Source organism: Punctularia strigosozonata (assembly GCF_000264995.1).
Source record: "Punctularia strigosozonata HHB-11173 SS5 unplaced genomic scaffold PUNSTscaffold_8, whole genome shotgun sequence".
Lineage (NCBI taxonomy): Eukaryota > Fungi > Basidiomycota > Agaricomycetes > Corticiales > Punctulariaceae > Punctularia > Punctularia strigosozonata.
The window spans coordinates 1,521,537-1,539,239 of NW_006767440.1; the positions used below are offsets into that span (position 1 = coordinate 1,521,537).

At 53.9% G+C, this 17,703-nt stretch overlaps 4 protein-coding genes across 4 annotated transcripts; 3 read left to right on the top strand and 1 right to left on the bottom strand.

Moving 5' to 3' along the window:
* Window positions 1-420: 420 nt before the first annotated feature.
* On the top strand, window positions 421-7,333 carry PUNSTDRAFT_104291 (SNF2 chromatin remodeling protein). The gene is made up of 17 exons (XM_007385100.1): window positions 421-475; window positions 546-741; window positions 800-1,485; window positions 1,539-1,849; window positions 1,904-2,369; window positions 2,420-2,601; window positions 2,653-2,707; window positions 2,764-3,265; window positions 3,323-3,943; window positions 4,002-4,410; window positions 4,472-4,789; window positions 4,843-4,991; window positions 5,041-5,254; window positions 5,310-5,876; window positions 5,933-6,326; window positions 6,378-6,836; window positions 6,886-7,333. The coding sequence occupies exons 1-17, from the start codon at window positions 465-467 to the stop codon at window positions 7,151-7,153; spliced, it is 5,808 nt and encodes a 1,935-aa protein (XP_007385162.1). The 5' UTR covers window positions 421-464; the 3' UTR covers window positions 7,154-7,333.
* Window positions 7,334-9,134: 1,801 nt separating this feature from the next.
* Window positions 9,135-11,756, top strand: PUNSTDRAFT_121191 (FAD/NAD(P)-binding domain-containing protein; the record flags this gene model as incomplete). The annotated part of the gene is made up of 15 exons (XM_007385101.1): window positions 9,135-9,219; window positions 9,287-9,396; window positions 9,453-9,539; window positions 9,593-9,746; window positions 9,803-10,076; window positions 10,127-10,151; window positions 10,208-10,300; window positions 10,354-10,388; window positions 10,440-10,483; window positions 10,536-10,561; window positions 10,620-10,673; window positions 10,730-10,978; window positions 11,028-11,175; window positions 11,227-11,470; window positions 11,531-11,756. The coding sequence occupies exons 1-15, from the start codon at window positions 9,189-9,191 to the stop codon at window positions 11,754-11,756; spliced, it is 1,800 nt and encodes a 599-aa protein (XP_007385163.1). The 5' UTR covers window positions 9,135-9,188.
* A 199-nt stretch (window positions 11,757-11,955) lies between these two features.
* PUNSTDRAFT_114445 (uncharacterized protein) lies at window positions 11,956-12,513 on the bottom strand (the record flags this gene model as incomplete). The annotated part of the gene is made up of 3 exons (XM_007385102.1): window positions 11,956-12,125; window positions 12,179-12,316; window positions 12,399-12,513. 3 exons carry the CDS (start codon window positions 12,511-12,513, stop codon window positions 11,956-11,958), a joined length of 423 nt encoding a protein of 140 aa, XP_007385164.1.
* Window positions 12,514-14,568: 2,055 nt separating this feature from the next.
* Window positions 14,569-16,255, top strand: PUNSTDRAFT_53350 (NAD(P)-binding protein). Its single transcript, XM_007385103.1, has 9 exons — window positions 14,569-14,918; window positions 14,977-15,225; window positions 15,277-15,308; window positions 15,362-15,386; window positions 15,445-15,535; window positions 15,591-15,693; window positions 15,754-15,864; window positions 15,913-16,052; window positions 16,114-16,255. The coding sequence occupies exons 1-9, from the start codon at window positions 14,833-14,835 to the stop codon at window positions 16,246-16,248; spliced, it is 972 nt and encodes a 323-aa protein (XP_007385165.1). The 5' UTR covers window positions 14,569-14,832; the 3' UTR covers window positions 16,249-16,255.
* Window positions 16,256-17,703: the final 1,448 nt, after the last annotated feature.

A 17,703-nucleotide genomic window follows, 5' to 3' on the forward strand; every position in this document is an offset into this window, starting at 1 on the left:
GTCCAACGAAGCCGACGTGTACCGCTGTGCAATTGTTCGAGGCAAGCGAGTGCCCAGTTTCGCGGCATCACGGAGGCAACTTAGAATATACGATTCGCCCGTGATACTTTCTCAGAGAAAGATTGACGACGCCACTCGCGACGAGGAATTGCAGGCTATGGAGGAACGTGGACGGGTTGGCGCCGTTTGCTGTACGCTACGAGGCCCTGGCAGCCGTGTTATGGCTGCGTCGGGGCGATCCGACGGTGAAGGAGACGGAAGCGCAGGAAATTTAACGGTCCCTGCTTCTGGAGGGAATCTTGTGACAGGGGGTGCCCAGGAAGGGAAATTAGACGCGTCACAGCGAAAAATCACGTAAGCCCGAATCCCGCATACATAAACCCTCTAGCCCAACCCGAGATCTTCGCACGGCTCCCCCAAACCTCTGATAACTCCGGCCCCTCGGGCCGGCTCCGGGCGCGGCAATGACTTCCAGGTATGGACACGTCGCTCCCTCGCGTGGCTCTTGGGCCGCCTTCGCTGAGCTTCCCGCTCCGGTTTCGCAGATTGGATCGTTTGCTCATTCTTCTAGACACCGGATCGTCAACAAATGTTAGGACTACTGCCGCAAAGCAACTGGCCCAGCTGGCCGCCAAAAGCGTCATCAGCGATGTCGCGGTGGAAGAGGACGTTAAGTCTACCCGCCACCATGCCGCCGTCGACCCTGCGGCATGGGCAGAATTAATGGCTGTTATAGCACGAGTCCGTAGCTGTCGTCGTTGTTAACCATTACATTCGCTAAAATAGGCTCCATGTCCAGATATTACCCTACCTCCACTCCAAATCCCATGAGACGCGTACTGCTGCATCCGTCGCCCTCTCACAAATATGGACACTCGTTCCGATATGGACTCCCGCGCCCCCTGTGAAGTCGGAAGCAGACGCAGATAGCGCGCCTGTAAACCCCCCGGAGTTCCCTAACTTCTCCGTCCGGGAGCTGATGGCGAAGGGCACCCTCCTCCTGGCGTCGTCTGGCAAGGAATTCACCAAGCCGGCGAACCTTTTGGCTAGTTCAGCGGAGGTTAAGAAAGCTCGCAAAGATGCCATGAGCCGTCTCGGTCTCGATTTTCTTGATGCTCTCGGCGGCGATGAAGACAGCATGGACCTGGATCAAGAGCTTGCAGGGGATGATGCCCTCGCGAGCGATTCGGAGAATGTCAAGCAGGAGGTCAAGCAGGAGGAGTCGACAGTGTCTCCGACTGACACCGACGTCGTCATGAAAGAGTCTTCGCCTCCACCCAGGGCCAAATCTGCTACTCCTGCAGGCACGCCAGGGCCGTCGATGTCCCCGCCTCCCGAGCAGGATCTCAGCGCGCTCTCTGCTAGGGAGCGAAACCGGTTGAAGAGGAAACGGAAGCCCGGAAACTCGGCCTTTGTTGCCGCACCACCTCCTGCACCGCAAGGTTCGAAATACACCCCGGCATCGGCGGGTCAGGCAAGCTCAAAGTATGTGTCTTCAATTTGTTTTGTGATATCGCTTTGCTGATGGGTACGATCAGGGCGCGCCTAGTAGAAGCAGACGAGGACCAATCAGCCGCCGCGTCGCGCCTATCCACTCCCAACTCTACCAACGGCAACAGCGGAGCGCAAGATAAAGTAGTCATCGACCCCACCAAAGGAGGGGCGGTGTCTCCTAAAGCTCCGCAGCAATCTAAGGCGCTCGAGGTCCCTCCGGGAGTATGGGTATGGGATGGCATCGTCAAGCTGCTTGAAGTGGACCTGTTCAGTCCAGCGTGGGAGGTCCGGCACGGCGCCGCCATGGCTCTTCGCGAGCTGTTAAAGACGCAAGGCCACCATGGCGGCATGAAAGGTAGACTTTCGCTCGCATACGCTCGTGCACCATGCCCTGACATACGTCTTATAGACGAGCTCCCTCCCGCTGAGAACGAAATGGCGCATGAACGGTGGTGCAACGACCTCGCGGCGAAATTTCTCTGCATTTTCGTCCTCGACCGGTTTGGCGACTTCGTCTCGGATCAGGTTGTGGCCCCTGTACGAGAGACGGTGTCACAGACGTTGGCATCGCTCCTCTTACACATGCCTCGTCGCTCGGTTCTCCACGTCCACGATATCTTGCTCCAGATGATCCGCCAGGACTTTCCACTGCTCCCCAAACCAGCTAATGGCAAGGGTTCCGCGCGCGCGCGCGACACGAATCACGTTTGGGAGGTTCGGCATGCGGGTCTGCTGGGGGTCAAGTATGAAGTCGCCGTTCGCAAAGATCTTGTCGAAGCACCTCCGAAGGCTGAAGATGACCTGAGAATGGAAGATGGAGTACCGTCCGAAGGGCGCGATGTATTACAAGGCGTGGTCGATGCCGCCATCCTCGGGTCAGACTAATTGTTCGACCAATTGATTCGGTACTAATGAAATCCGTTAGGCTGGGTGACCAGGACGATGATGTTCGGAGTGTCGCGGCTTCTTGCCTGATACCTGTTGCGCGGCAAGTTGTGGAGCAGATACCCCAAGCTCTGCCCCAGATCCTTAGTGTGCTGTGGAATTGTCTGTCCGAGATCAAAGACGACCTGAGCTCCAGCGTGAGCGCTGTCATGGATCTACTCGGTACGTAATCCCTTTTTTTTTGCTCGATCATGATCGCTCAACAGATTACAGGGAAACTCGTAGCCTACGACTCCGTCATTGCCATCCTGGCAGACCGCAATCTTTCGTGAGTACCGTTGTATCCATACAAACTAGTCCATTCTGACTATTCATGGCATACAGCCACTCATTGGCGGATCTCGCCCCGAAGCTCTTCCCTTTCTTCCGCCACACAATCTCCACCGTTCGGCTCACAGTCGTCAAGACCCTGCATTCGTTCATGTCGATATCATCGCTAAGCCAAGAATGGATCGGCGTCCCCTTCCTCTCCCTCCTCTTCCAGAATCTCGTGGTCGAGGAGCGCCCAGACGTCCGTGCGGCCACGCTTGCGGCCTGGAAAGCGGCGATGCCGATAGTGTGCTCCTCGGTTGACCGAGCGGAACTGTCCGTGCCGCAGCCGACATTATTGGGCTGGTATCAGACATTGATGATGCCAATCGGAGTGCCGATCGACTCGTCCACGTTTTATCATGCTAGTCTCTCTGACAGCGGGGGCGAGAGGCATAATGTGGATAAGCACATGCTAGCGCAGGACTTGTCGCTGGTTAGTGCGGACGTCGTCATGCAAGCGCGATTGGCTAGCGCGAGCGCACAAGCTGCGCTTATAGCAGCTTGGCCTGCGACGGTACGTTCAGGATACACGTATGATCCACGACGGATGCTAATAGGTTGTACTATACAGGGAGAAGCCTTCGAGAACATGTTCCGGCCGATCCTCATGCACTACATCGACTCTACCAGCATGCTGCAGAAGCTTCTCGCAGCCATCATCACGGAAGAGTGGGCGAGAGAGGCGGAAGCCAGATCTTCCCAACCCCTCATCGAACGGTGCGCCTTGGCCCAAGATCTAAGCGCGAAGACCCTCGCGTTCCTCCAAGAATCGCCACCACTATCCTATCATGAGATGGCCTTCACGCTGGCCCGTCTTCACAGCGAGTGCTACAGTCTTCTCCATGGTTTTGCGCATGACTGTAAGGTACCCGCTGCGTCGATCCCCACTCTCGGCACGGAGATTGACGTTACCGGTCAAAACCCGAGCTGCTTCACGATCGATACAGCTCAGTCCGTTGTCAGTTCGATGTTCGACCAGTTGAAAGAGAGCCTGGGCCGTACGAAGAAGCGAGAGCTTGCCATTCTCGTCGAGAAACGGGCTCAGGTGGCCGCCAACGTTGAGCGGTATACAGCTGCGAAGACGCAACACGACATTCGGGTGTCCGCGGCTTTCGCTGCAACGTTTATTGCCCTCAAGGGTATGCCGGAGAAAGTCAGCCCTGTTGTCAAGGGAATCATGAGCGGGATCAAGGTACACTTTTTGATCCTGTGTGCGGAAAAATAACTCATCATCGTTCAACTATGTGCAGAGCGAGGAGAATATCGATCTCCAGACGCGATCTGCTGTGGCCGTGGCAGCGTTCGTCGACTTCTGTGCAGCCCATCATCTGGCGCAGCCGCCCGACAAGATCGTCAAGAATCTCTGTACATTCCTATGTCAGGATACAGAGCGTACTCCCACCTTCGCCTATACTCGCAAACAGAAGGCCGGCATTTTGTCCTTCCGAGAGCCTGGGTCATCAAAGACATCCACGGCCAATGGCAAATCAAAGGGTGAACCTGCGGCAGCGGACGGTAACAGCAGCCATTCGCTGTCACGCAGGGGTGCGGGCCTTGCATTCGCTCAACTTTCGGCAAGGTTCGGGCCGCGGCTATTGGACGTCATCCCAGGCATGTGGCATTCAATGGCGGGAGGTCTGCTCTCCTCGTGCGCCACAGGTACGAAAGTCTTTTTGCTGTCACTGCACTGGATGGCTAAGGTCTACCCGAACCAATCCAGACTCACCTACTGAAGCGGATTCGCTAATCAGCAAGCAGTACGGACAGGATGTCATTGACTCCCTCAGCGTGCTTGAAGCTGTCGTGCCGACACTTCACGAAGATATGTGGCCCAAGATCCGCACCCTCTTCCCTATGATTACCCTTGCACTCCGAAGTCAATTCGCCATTGTGCGGCAATCGGCGGCTCGATGCCTTTCGACTATATGCAGTACTATGACCCTCGAAACCATGCGCTACGTTATCGAAAACATCCTTCCTTTCCTCGGCGACGCTGTAAACCTAGCTAATCGACAAGGCTCTATGGAACTTATATATCGTCAGTCCTCCCAAGAAGACCGCTTCGTTATGCTTGTTGACATCGCCTCTCAGATATCGTACAGAAGCTTGATATCAAGGCACTACCCTACGTTCTCTTCATGATAGTCCCGGTTCTTGGTCGTATGAGCGACTCGGACGACGACGTCAGAGCTACGGCGACCAATACCTTTGCGTCGTTGGTGAAGATGGTTCCGCTCGAGGTGCGTGCACCGTAGTCACTAGCTTGGCTTCCGCTCATAATTCACGCAGGCTGGTCTTCCGGACCCTCCTGGGTTCTCCGATGATTTGATGAAGCGCCGCGACGAGGAACGTCAATTTTTGACCCAGCTGCTTGATGGCAAGAAGGTCGAGGAGTACAAATTGCCAGTTTCTATCAAAGCCGAGTTACGTCATTACCAACAGGAAGGCGTGAACTGGCTTGCATTCTTGGCGAAGTACCAGCTTCATGGCATACTTTGTGACGGTAAGGGTCCCCCGATCTCGTATCACCCCAACTCATGAACATATCGCCTGTCCAGACATGGGCTTGGGAAAGACACTGCAGTCAATCTGCATACTCGCGAGCAAGCACTACGAACGCGCGAAACGCTACGAGGAAACCCAATCGCCGGACGCTGTTCACCTCCCGTCGTTGATTGTCTGCCCTCCGACTCTCACCGGTCATTGGTACTACGAGATCATGAAGTACGCGGAGAACCTCAAACCCGTGACGTACACTGGGAACTCGCGCGAGCGAGGCAAGCTTCTCGGCAAGCTCAAGAAGTATGACGTGGTTATCACGTCGTACGAAGTTGTCCGGAACGACGTAGCAAACCTCGAGCAGATTGACTGGCATTACTGCATTCTCGACGAGGGTCACGTCATCAAGAACGCGAAGACGAAGCTCACGAAAGCCGTCAAATGCATGCGAGCGCAACATCGCCTCATCCTTTCCGGTACACCCATCCAGAACAATGTGCTCGAACTTTGGAGCCTGTTCGATTTTCTTATGCCGGGCTTCTTGGGAACAGAGCAGTCGTTCAACGAGAGGTTTAGTAAGCCTATCCTGCAGAATCGCGACGGAAAGTCAAAGAATGGAGAAGCAGGTCCGTGCCTCCCGTTTGTACGTTGCGTTTAACTTCAACTGATCTCATTCCTGCAGCCGCGCTGGCGCTCGAAGCTTTGCACAAACAAGTCCTGCCCTTCCTGCTTCGACGACTCAAGGAAGACGTCTTGCATGATTTGCCTCCGAAGATCATACAAGACTATTACTGCGAATTATCGGACCTGCAGAAACAACTCTACGATGAATTCTCCCAGTCGCAAGCTCGTTCACAGGCGGAGGTGGTGGTGCACTCCGGACCCTCCGAGGGTGGCAAGGAATCGCACCACGTCTTCCAGTCCTTGCAGTATCTTCGCAAACTGTGCAATCATCCTGCATTGCTACTGAAGAACGATCCCGCGGCGCTCTCAACGGCATTGGAGAAGGTCGGGGCGAAGAAAGACCCAAGCGCTCTGAGCGATATCCAGCACGCACCTAAGCTGCTTGCCCTCAAGTAAGTTGACGCCTTTTAGGAGATGATGACTATACTGAAACTGAGTATCAGGCAATTACTGAGCGACTGTGGCATCGGGACCGCCTCAGGAAACGCAGACGAGAAAGCCGATTACCTCGTCTCCGAGACCGGAGCATTCTCGCAACATCGTGCCCTCATCTTTTGCCAGATGAAGCAGATGTTGGACATCATCGAGAACGATCTCTTCAAGCAGTTCATGCCCTCTGTGACGTACATGAGGCTCGACGGTAGCACAGATGCAAACAAGCGCCATGCGATCGTACAGACGTTCAACTCGGATCCCAGCATCGACTGTCTCCTCCTCACTACTCATGTAGGAGGCTTGGGTTTGACGCTGACTGGCGCGGATACAGTGATTTTCGTGGAACACGACTGGAACCCGATGAAGGACCTCCAAGCTATGGACCGCGCTCACCGCATCGGGCAGAAGAAGGTCGTCAACGTTTACCGTTTGATCACCAAGGGGACTCTCGAAGAAAAGATTATGGGGTAAGCTATAGTATCCCGTGTTGACGTAGGATGCTAATTGTGCGGATAGTCTCCAACGGTTCAAGTTGAACATCGCGAACTCGGTCGTTACCCAACAGAATGCTGGTCTCAGTTCGATGGATACCGATCGGGTTCTCGATCTCTTTCGACGAACGAGCGAGGAAGAAGACGCAGCTGCGGCCGCGAAGCAAAAGGCGAAGGAAGCAGACAAGTCCGTTAGCCAAAAGAACGTGCTTCAAGGCTTGGAAGAACTGCCTGCAGAAGAAGAGTATGAAGGACTTGATCTTGCGAGCTTCATGAGTTCGCTTGGTCGGTGATACCGCGCGTTAATCAGCTTATGGCGTATGTTTATTCCATCTGTTTTTCTAATCCTCGATTGTTTTTTCTGGCTGGCTAGACGTCGCGCACCTATTCTATTGTCATCCATCAACACTGTATTGCCTAGACACAATGCTTGTAGAATAATTCAAAACGTAATGTACGGAAACATGACGGTCGTCACAGCGGGAACGTGTCCTTTCTCTAATAGGTCTGGTACAAAGTTGTTTGATACGGAGGCGGTGGATCTTTTCGCCGTCGTCGCGACAGCCAGCGCTTCCACCATGTTGGGAAAGTGAAGCATGATATCAACGTTACCAATGCCACCACTGTTGCGATGATAATACCAGCTATCGCTCCCTGACTCAAACGAGCCGTTCGCGAGAGTTCGGCCATTGTGGTGGGTGACGAGGTTGAGAACACGCATGACACGTTCGTACCCGCAAGCACGAAGAACTGGTTTGAATGCGCGTATATCTGGGTTGTTCGACTATCGGAGAGTGATGCTGTGTATTCGCCGGCGGGTACGTTCACGGCCGGCCAGGTGTATTGCTCCGCGGTCGAAGACACGTTCGAGGCGATGGCACATACCAGTTGTGGATTCACGGCTGATACGGAGATGGAAAGCGGGATGGTGCTGGCATCTTTTGAGAGCCATTGCAAGGCCGCGCTGTTGCACGTCGTCACGTTAGCAACGGGGAGGAAAGTAATAGGGGATGATGCAACGCCGGAAGAGCTCGCCGAGGACGACGCTTGCGCTGCCGAGCCGAAGCTCGACGTTGGCAGGGCTGTCATTTGGAGTGGAGATTCAAACGTCGTGGGTGTTGACGTAGGTATCGTGGATCCACTGCCATCACCGCCAGAGGAAGTTATGGTAGTCGTCGACACAGCGGTCAATGTAGTAGTGCTTGTCGTGCCGGTGGTTGCTGCTGGAGGATCTTCGGATTCGCCTCCTTCCTCACCTCCTTCCTCACCACCTCCGCCGGGGCCCTTCCCTCCATGCGAAGCAGATACTGCAACGACTAGGAAAGCGAATGGGTGGATAGGCAAAGTTCGGCGCATTTATAAGGTTAACAGTGATCCGCCCTGTATTCAGCCGTCAGTTGAAGTCTTGGAAAACACTTTGATGAGGAGCCACATAGCGAACCTCGCGTCGTAGATGGAGCTGTCCAAGGGCAAAGGGTTGCGTAGATGGACATTGAGTGAGATGATCTGTTATAGTCGTGGGCCGCCATGCAGACATTGCCGCTGCTCGCGGGCCGCTTAGACTCCCATAAAGCGCAGAGAAACAACACCGATGCCTGGGTAAAGACGCAGGATCCACCCACGAAGCTACATCGGTGGACGGAAAGAATCCGAGTCGAGGGGCGTCGATACTTCCGATCTCAAACTTGTCCATAACTTCGGGTCGATCCGGCGTTTCCGCATTTCTGTACAGTTGTTCCACGCCCATCCCAGTCCGCGTTGAGTACTGCACGGGAATTAAATATCTAAGTCCGGATTCAGCTGAGAAAGTTGATACGCGTACCAACCCCCGTTCTTCCGTCAAGGTATGACATCCAATGGGCAACGATTCGTAAATTGCGCTGGTGCAAGCCTCGTCCGCTGCGGTGTACCTGAGAGTTCGTTCCCATGAAGTCCACTTGAAGAGAGGGCCGGAATACACGTCGATGTTGCCAAGACTGTGACCAACACTGGCCAGTGAGAGCCCAAGTGGCGAACCTTGAACTCTAAGCATCATGAGGCAGATCATCCTGCACGACTGCTTCTCAGTATCGAGCAGTTGCCGCCGTTCATGCAAAGAATACAATCGCTCATTGAGTCTACCAATGGGAAACCACAATAATATTCGCATAGCAGATAACATGGGAGGCGATGGGAGGAAGCAAACCGGAACGCCCGTGATTATCGGCATGTACCCGCGCGCCTTGCTCCTCTGTGTAAGTACGTTTGTAACCTACCTCACCTAGGCGGACTACTCCAGGTGCGAGGACGGAGGTTTGACCGAACCGTTGGCCGTTCCGAGCGAAGAGAATGACTCCCGATGTTGTAGTAATCGGCGCAGGTGAGACGAGGTTGGAATGTATACGCGCAAATGCGCATTCCAGGCTCACCGGGAAAGCGCCTGACAGGACCGGCCGGTCTGGTTACCTGCAAGACTCTTGTTGAAGCGGGGCTTGATCCTGTCATACTCGAATCCGAGTATGCAATCGGTGGAACGTTTCGATACAGGTCTTACGAGGTTAGCACGTCCGCTCCATCGTAGTCGCCTGAAGCTGAATGCATTATATAAATTAGAACGCCAACCTTGTCAGCTCTAAGCAGCTGACGTCCTTCAGCGACTTTCGGCTGCCTCGCGAACACCCCGACCATTTGACTTTGGAGGCACGCCCGAAGTTGTGGTTCCCGTTCACCACGTTTTCTCACTCCCGCACCAGGAATACGTCCAATACCTCGAAGCCTACGTGGAACACTTCAAGCTTGCTGCGCGCATACAGTTCGGCTGCAAGGTTGTGAACGTATCGCGTGATACGGACGGTACCCATGTGGTGACGTACGTTCGACGCGCGGCATCCTCGGATACATCGCAAGGTGGATCCAAACGCACGATATCGGGTCTTCTCACTGACAATCAGCGTGTCAAGTAGAACAGGAACGCATACAGGCGAAGTATGTGGCGGTTTGTTCAGGGCTACACGTCACCCCGGCCGTACCATCCATTCCTGGTGTCGAAAATGTCCTCAAGCGACGCTCTGAAGGCGCTCCTCTGCCAGAAGTATATCACTCCGCGGTTTACAAACGTCGATCTCAACTGCAAGGACGTCGCGTTATGATCCTTGGGACTGGTGAGACAGGGATGGACCTCGCCTACGAAAGCGCAAAGGCCAAAGCTACAGAGGTCGTCCTGTGTTCAAGGGCAGGGTAATGCACCCACATTTGGTCATGACACGCTCTTATCACTACCTGTCTAGATTCTTGTCTTTCCCGAAAGCTTTGGTGCGTCACAATGTCTGGCCGCGGGAAAACTACTCGAGTTGATCTCGGTGTGCCAGAACGACTTCTCCTTGTTTGGGTTCAAGTTTGAGTCCGACACGCCTCTGCCCATCGACTGTCTCATCACGAATTTTGCTGAAACCGCATACGTTGTGAGTCAGGCCGTGACGTACTATCCGTCAGGATGTTGACGGTTGCTGTGTAGCATCCTTGGGTTGCAGCTTCGCATATACGATGGTTGTAAGACGGACTTGTTCGATCACGATGTATTGTCACCGACCGTTCATACAGCATATCAGACTTCGTCATCAAACGTGTATTATGGATATTGACAGGTAGGTCAACCAAATATCGGCCTCTGAAATGCGACTCAGTCACCCCTTTCAGGAACTCAAGCGGGTTGTAATCAGTGGGTGAGCGGCAGAGACTGTTAGCCAACGACAACGGTTGTTCAATCAGTCCGCCTCGCAGGTTGGCGAGCTGGAGCCCGACCGCCTTGGCCGCGCATACGTGTTCCTGAACAAGGTATCATGAGCCGTATCCCGTTCTCCATGAAAATATACTGACCGCGCTACATCAAGTCTCACAAAGCCATGCCGTACATTAATCGGCCATACCGACGTCGTCCGGCATTCATGGACTACTTTTCGAAGTACGTCGACCCACCGGAGGACTCGCCGCCCCAAACGGACTTCACCGTCGAGCTTGCACCGTTCCCGACGCATTTTGACGAGGAAGGCCGAGCCGTGTTCCCTCTCGCCAAGCGCAACGACGGGAGCATCAGGAAAGACGCCCTGCGTATGGCCGGACGCGATTTCCGTCCCGATACTGTGAGCGAGCCCCGATCCCGGATATGCATTTCTTACGCTATTTTTACAGGTCATATACGCCACCGGCTATACGCAGAAATTTGGCTTTTTTGACGCGAATAGCGACTATGCCACGCCGGACCAAGCAGACGTACGAAATATCGTCAAGTCGGGCGATGAATCAGTAGCTTTCATAGGCTTCGTACGACCTGGCGTCGGTATGACTATCTATATCACGCTGAAAGACTCTCAAGCTGACGCCGTGGTAGGTGCAATACCACCGATCGCTGAGATGCAAGCCATGTTCTGGGTTGCGCTCATCCAGGGCAAGATACGAAAGCAACTATCGCCTCCGCATTATCACTTGCTTGTGAAGGAGACCGCACGGATCAAGTACGGCGTCGACCACTCGACCTATATCAGCACTCTCGCGAAGGACATGGGTGCCGCACCTGGATTATGGGAGCTTTGGCAAGAATATGGCACACATGTGCTTTTATGCTACTGGCGAGTGTTCGCTTTGTTGAAACTTGATGTCGGCCTCAAGATACTCATACAACCGCGTCTATATAGCTTCGGCGCAGCTTTCGTGCCGTTCTATCGACTCGTCGGTCCTTATCGTTCAACATCTGCGCCTCCAACTATCAGGGGCGAATTATGGGATACGATCACTAGGCGTGGTATTTTGGGTAATTTACTCATGGGCGTCATACCGATGATGTTCTATGGGACGCTCAATCTCCTAGCTTGGTGTGCGGAAACGGTATGGAGGTTAGCTGGCGGTGTGGAGGTAATGTGAGAAGGAGGATGTCGTGTTACTGCAAATGCAATTCAGGTCACTTGTTTAGTCTAATTCGACTCCACGTTCGCGCTCCTGTTCGTGCTGCATGCCGAAACCAGATCTCACCATCTTCTGGTCGGGTGAGTGAATCTGCCGTACGTGTCTTTCATTATACACCGATAATAGTACATTTATATGCCATGTGCAGGATCGCGCTTCAATCCTTTCTCCCGAAGATCGCCTCCTTGCCTGCTTGCATCGCTTTCGATGCAGTGTCCGCGGTCATAGACGCAGTAGTGGCAGCCATTGTTGAGGCCTGCGCAACGTATCCTGCACCCTGCTGGTCGGTGCCACCGGGTTGGCTGGTTGCGTTAGCCCAACCGTCATCTGGATTTCGAGTCAGACGAGCACGCAACCGGGCTGATCGGACAGGGACTGACATTTGTTGGAATTCTCGTTCAACGGGTCGATGTTCGTCGACTCGATGACGCCTGGGCGACCTTCGACGACGCCCGCAGTCTGAGAGAAGTTACGTCTGGCTTCGCGGTCACCGGTGAAGTTGGGACCGGCGCCGGCGCCTAGGTCGTCCGTTGTCGGGTCAGTTACCTTGAGAGAGGCATCAGCATGTAAGTCGACGTAAGACTCCCGTTGCGCGTTAACCTACGAAGTTGGACCCGAGGGGATCTGGGTGAATCGAGTGCATGGTGGGGTTGGCAACACCGGGGTGGACGTCTACGCCCTTGTTGCCGGTGAGCTCTTGATCGTTGAGAGACATTTTTAGGGCGAGTTGTGGTGGGACAAAGTTTGTATATTCGAATTGTAGAACGTCCATTGCGACACACTTGTCTTATATCCAGGCAGAGACGTTCTACTCTCATGACGTAGACACACAGCATCTACTCCAAACGATGGAATTGTTGTTCGCGTGAGCTGGCTTGGGGCGAAGTGGGGTGAATTGGGTTCCATCAGACCACCCCATGACGTCATCACATGGCGCACTTCAGAAAGCTTTGTGATTCTGAACCGGACACTGCTTGAAGTTGAACAAGAGAAGCTACATACTTAACGTAGACCCCAGGATTAAGATGATATCCACACGTTGGGGGCCATATAGACATACGTTTGATAGCAATCTAAGCATATTACGATGTATGATTGCTCCCAGTTCACCCGCAAGATTGCAAAAGCTCCTCGCTGATGAATCATTTTCGTTAAACTACTTGATACTCCAGATGTAATAGATGGCAGTGAGTTCGTGGACATGATGTTGATTCAATCAAGTTTTCTTGGACGTAGTAAGATGCGTTATTAAGGATAACGGGGTTGTGCAGAGTTTGTCGCTCTAGCTATTTCGCGCATGATGGAGCGCTTGACTGCTTCCTCTTTTTCGAAGCAGATGCGGCAATACCACTTGGAACCGGCGCCGTCTATGACTCTTCTGCAGCCTGTGCCTATGCAGAAGCCCGGGCGCCAGGCTGTGTTGATGTGCGATCCCATGGGGGACACGTTGGTATGTAACATGCAGGGCATGTTCGGGAAGCATCGCGGGCAATGTGATCTGCAGCACCCGCTTTTGCTGGCGTTACACAGGGAGCAGTCACCACCAAGGGTGGCAGAAAACGGTCGTGAGTCGGTTTCGCTCCTCGGTAGGAGAACGAAATCATGGCCGGCGTCGAGGTGTTTCTGTATTGCGCGGTGCTCGCTGGGGGTCAAGGCCAGGCCGTTATAAGTGGGGAGAGCGCCTGAAGATTGTTGAGAAGTGTGATACGGGGCGGCGTCGAAGGCGAGACGGGTACGGAGAACGGAGGAAACCCCGGGACCCGCCGGGGTGTTCGACAGCGAAGTGTGGAGAGAGGACGTTGTTACGGGTTGCGATGCGGATCGTTTCTTCGCTTTGCCTTCCGAAGGGGATGCGGCATCAAGTGTAGGAGGCGCATCGAAGGATCCGGATACAGACGCGTGCGACTGCTCGAAACGGGATTGCGTGCCCTTCGCGTAGCGGTTATATCTGCGTCCACCAGGGCGACGACCGACGTGGGGGGAACGATGTTTTTGAGGAGAGGTGCTTTGCGAGGACTGCATGGCGCGCCTGTCCCGAGGTGACTACAGGAGATTCGGGAGAGAAAAGGATGCTGGCTGGGAGAAGAGTAGCGCGTATTTAAGCCGGAAGGACAAAGACCGACTGTGGCCTTGAGCCAGGCAACGCTGGTATGAGCTACAGAGGCCATAATATACAAAGCCATGGCCACCGGATGCCGAGTGATGTTCCCACTGTTGAACGATGGATTAAGAAAGCTCTCCCGGAGAGCCTTCGAAGAGCATCGAGTTGCGAATCAAAGCAACACCAAAGGCCACGAGACCAGTATTGATGCGGACCAAGTGACTACTAATCCGGGGCCGCGTCAATGTCAGGCTTCGAACGCAAGCAATGGAGCGTGAGGCCATATCTTGGCCTGGTCGAGGCAACAATGACACCTGGATACGTGGACCGTACGCTTACTAGTTGACATCGTGGTCGGTGTCCCTGGTCGATGTCCCGTCAGAGCAGCTATAGACCTGAACATGAGCTCGGATGACCCGGTGTAGCATGTAATCTAAATATGAATGCATGAAGAGGGGTGGTAGCTCTGACGACGGCTAATGCGCTGAAAGAAAGATGTCGGACGTCGACGTCGCGGCAAGTGTGCATTTCTTACGACATTGAATTGGCTGAAGGCAACTTATCGCAACGTATTACATAATGGACAGAGGCGCTTCCCAAGCGCCGTCTATTATATATAACGCTACCTACTGGGATCCATCCTCAATGGCATCGTCCTCGCGACTTCTCCCTGATTCCACATCTTCTGCGATCCAATACTTGCCGGCCATACAGCTGTTGCTTGACCGGGCTCATAGGCTTTGACGCCGCGACCAGGTGTCGACTCAAGGCAACTGGCCCCGCATGCCCACGGTCTCTTCCCATCTGCAAGGACAATTGCTCTCAGCTTACGTATAAAATCTTGGCTTTCCCGAAAGTTCCGTCGCATCGTTGTACAACGTCCTCCCCCGGACTTGACTGTCAGCTCGGTTCTCCTAGCAAGTATCCACCCTAATGGGTTTGTTCTTCTCCAAGGGATATGACCCCGTACGCGACCTCGGCGATTTGACAGGCAAAGTGGTCGTAGTCACCGGAGGCAAGTGAGTAGAAACGTATCCTTGTACCCTCCGAGGATGTGATTCACCATGTCTTCGCTAGCACCGGTATTGGACTACCAACTGTGAAATTCCTCGCAAGAGCAGGCGCTAAAGTCTACCTTGCCGCTCGAAATGAGGCGAAAGCAACGGCGGCCATAGAGGGGTTGAAGAAAGAAGGGTTGGGATCGAAGGGCGGGGAAGTGATCTGGCTGAAGCTGGACCTGACGGACCCAACGCTGACGAAGGCCGCCGCGGAGGAGTTGCTGGCAAAGGAGAAGCGGCTGGATATCTTGATCAACAACGCTGCTCTGTGAGTGCTTCCGACCTATTGTCTACCAAGGCGCTCATTGCGGGCCTGCAGTACAATCCACCCCTACGTGCAAACCAAGGCCGGTACGTTGGTCAATTCTGGGTGTATTCCGTCAATTCTGATGACCTTGATTTAGGCTATCAGGAGATTATCATGGCGAAGTGCATATCATATGTATAGGGTGTTGGCTTGCGACTCATTAACGTTCGGCAACCTTAGCCTTATAGGACCGGTCATCTTCACGCAGTACCTGTTGCCGCTGCTCGAGTCTACAGCACAAGAGCCCGGCGCAGACGTCCGCATTGTTCAGGTACGCCCCCTGTTCAGTCAGGTGAACCGACAGTCGCCTCATCTTCTCATCTTAGCTCTCTTCAGACGGCCATCGCATGGTCTCGAACTGCAAATACGCACCCGAGGACTTCAACGACGAATTCAAGAGCTCCTTCATGCCACAGATGGCCCGCTATGGTGCTGTCCATCGCCTTTGCGCTGTGATAGGCGCGTCGTCGCTCATACTGCCATTGCTAGGTTATTCCAAGATCGCGTTCCTGCATTACACCGCCGAACTGCAGAAACGGCTGACCGCCAAGGGCATCCCCATTATATGCCTATCCGTACATCCCGGGATGGTTGAGACCCGTACGTGTGTAGTCCTATGTCTGTCATTTAGACTCATCGATTCCCTAGCGAACGGAATCAAACATTGGTCGAAATGGCACCTCGCTTGGGTTCCGAAGGTCTTTGGCGCTTCTCCAGATAAGGGATGCCATAACAGCTTGTTTGCGGCCACTGCGCCCGTCGTGCGCGCCGAGGCAGAGAAATACAAGGTGCGTTTTGGCTCCTTCGGCCGCTCTCGCCATTTGTAATTTGAGATGGTCCGTTGTCCAGAATTCCTACCTGACCCCGGTGGGAAAACTTGTGGAGCCGAGCAACGAAGCGCGGAAAGAGGACGCTAGGATTCAGGTATGGAACAGTCTGCAGACTGTCTGCAAAGACCTTGGTGTTCCACTACCAGACGTATGAGGGATTAGTAAGCTACATATTCTTATAGTTTGATAACGAGCAATGCAATATATCCACTGCGCGTCTCTAGCCTATGGCGTCTCAATTTCGCTTGGCCTAGAGCATCTGCAACGAGGAGGGGTGTCCAGAGACGGCAGGACGTGCATGACATGTTCGATACACGCATGCTGTCGCACGAATGTAGGTTCACGCGAATGTGACAGATGATGCGCTCGCCATGTTAACTGTCCAAAGATGTTAGGATGTATCACAGCGGGAGACTGACGTGTGAACGCACCTAGAGCCTTGATGCCACACGCCACACGGGGAAGATAAGTACGAGGATGCAGGACAGAGCCGTACCGCCCAGTCTTCCGAGATATGAAAAACTTCAACCCCGTACTCTCCTTGTTGATCTGTTCGATTTGCTTTGGTATGGCCATGGCTCGTTCCTCGGACTCTGGCCGAGTGGCGGCACTCGAGCATCGAACGCTGACTTGCAAGCAAGCCTGCGGAGAGGACTGCGAGGTGTGCGAAGTACGCGGAGGAGCCCCGCAGTGCAACACATGCGTGTGCGTAATCGCCGATAGCGTTTACATCTATTCGAGGAGTTGTGCTAACGTCTACGCAGGCTAGGGCCACCATCAGCTCGATGAGGGTGGAATGCGCTGTTCGTTATCGCTCACCTTGGCTTGCACTCCCGTTGATTTCCGGTTCGTCCTATCCATGGAGTGGTCTTTACCGCGTTGTTGAGTCGATGGTTAGCTTTGGCAGACGATGTTGATTTGCCGCGCGTGTCTGCTTGTGGTATCGGGTGACGGATTACTGGGGTGACGAAAATACGTTTATACTACAACGAGTTTCCACTGAAATGGGAGAACGCAGTTAGAAGCGTGGCTTGAACCAGCCCAGCGTGCGCTATTTGCGAGCTTGTACCTCTACCCTTCGCACCACTGACATCTGAGAGCATACGAGAATCAGGGGTCGGAACGACGTTGCAACGCTTGGTCTTTTGATCGCCGAGCCTTTTCATGGAGAGAATACGCAGTGTGCAGTGATGTGACAAGCTGACCACTACCGTTCCGACATAACCGTATCAGCCACACTGCAGTACTGGGGAAGGTTTGAGGCTGCTTCGGCTCTAGGAAGAACTGCCATCCGTAGAAAACAATGTAGCAAGCGTGGCTTCGTCTTCACCAAAACAGAGGAAGTGCCTTTCCATGCCTAGGCATGGGCATGCCGCATGACCCTAGAAGGTGGTTCTCCGGTGGGGGAAAGGTTTCGTACGTTCGAATACGCCGAGGAAGGCGAGGAAGCATGGCTCAGCCCGTTCAAGCAACGAGCATATCGTTTTTTCTTAAGAGAGAGTAGCTACGACGTTCGGTCAGATCGGCACAACGCAGACAAATGGCATGTCGAGCAGGACATCGTCGAAGAGCGCGTGGGTCGCGGTGATGGTCGAGTGAGAAGTGCAAG

Bases quoted from the DNA above. Each gene is read 5' to 3' on its own strand.
- PUNSTDRAFT_104291 (XM_007385100.1), top strand. The intron at 1,486-1,538 runs GTATGTGTCTTC...GGGTACGATCAG, and splicing joins GCGGGTCAGGCAAGCTCAAA to GGCGCGCCTAGTAGAAGCAG. The intron at 5,255-5,309 runs GTAAGGGTCCCC...TCGCCTGTCCAG, and splicing joins TCATGGCATACTTTGTGACG to ACATGGGCTTGGGAAAGACA.
- PUNSTDRAFT_53350 (XM_007385103.1), top strand. From the start codon at position 14,833: ATGGGTTTGTTCTTCTCCAAGGGATATGACCCCGTACGCGACCTCGGC. The intron at 14,919-14,976 runs GTGAGTAGAAAC...TGTCTTCGCTAG, and splicing joins GTCGTAGTCACCGGAGGCAA to CACCGGTATTGGACTACCAA. The intron at 15,309-15,361 runs GTACGTTGGTCA...ACCTTGATTTAG, and splicing joins CTACGTGCAAACCAAGGCCG to GCTATCAGGAGATTATCATG.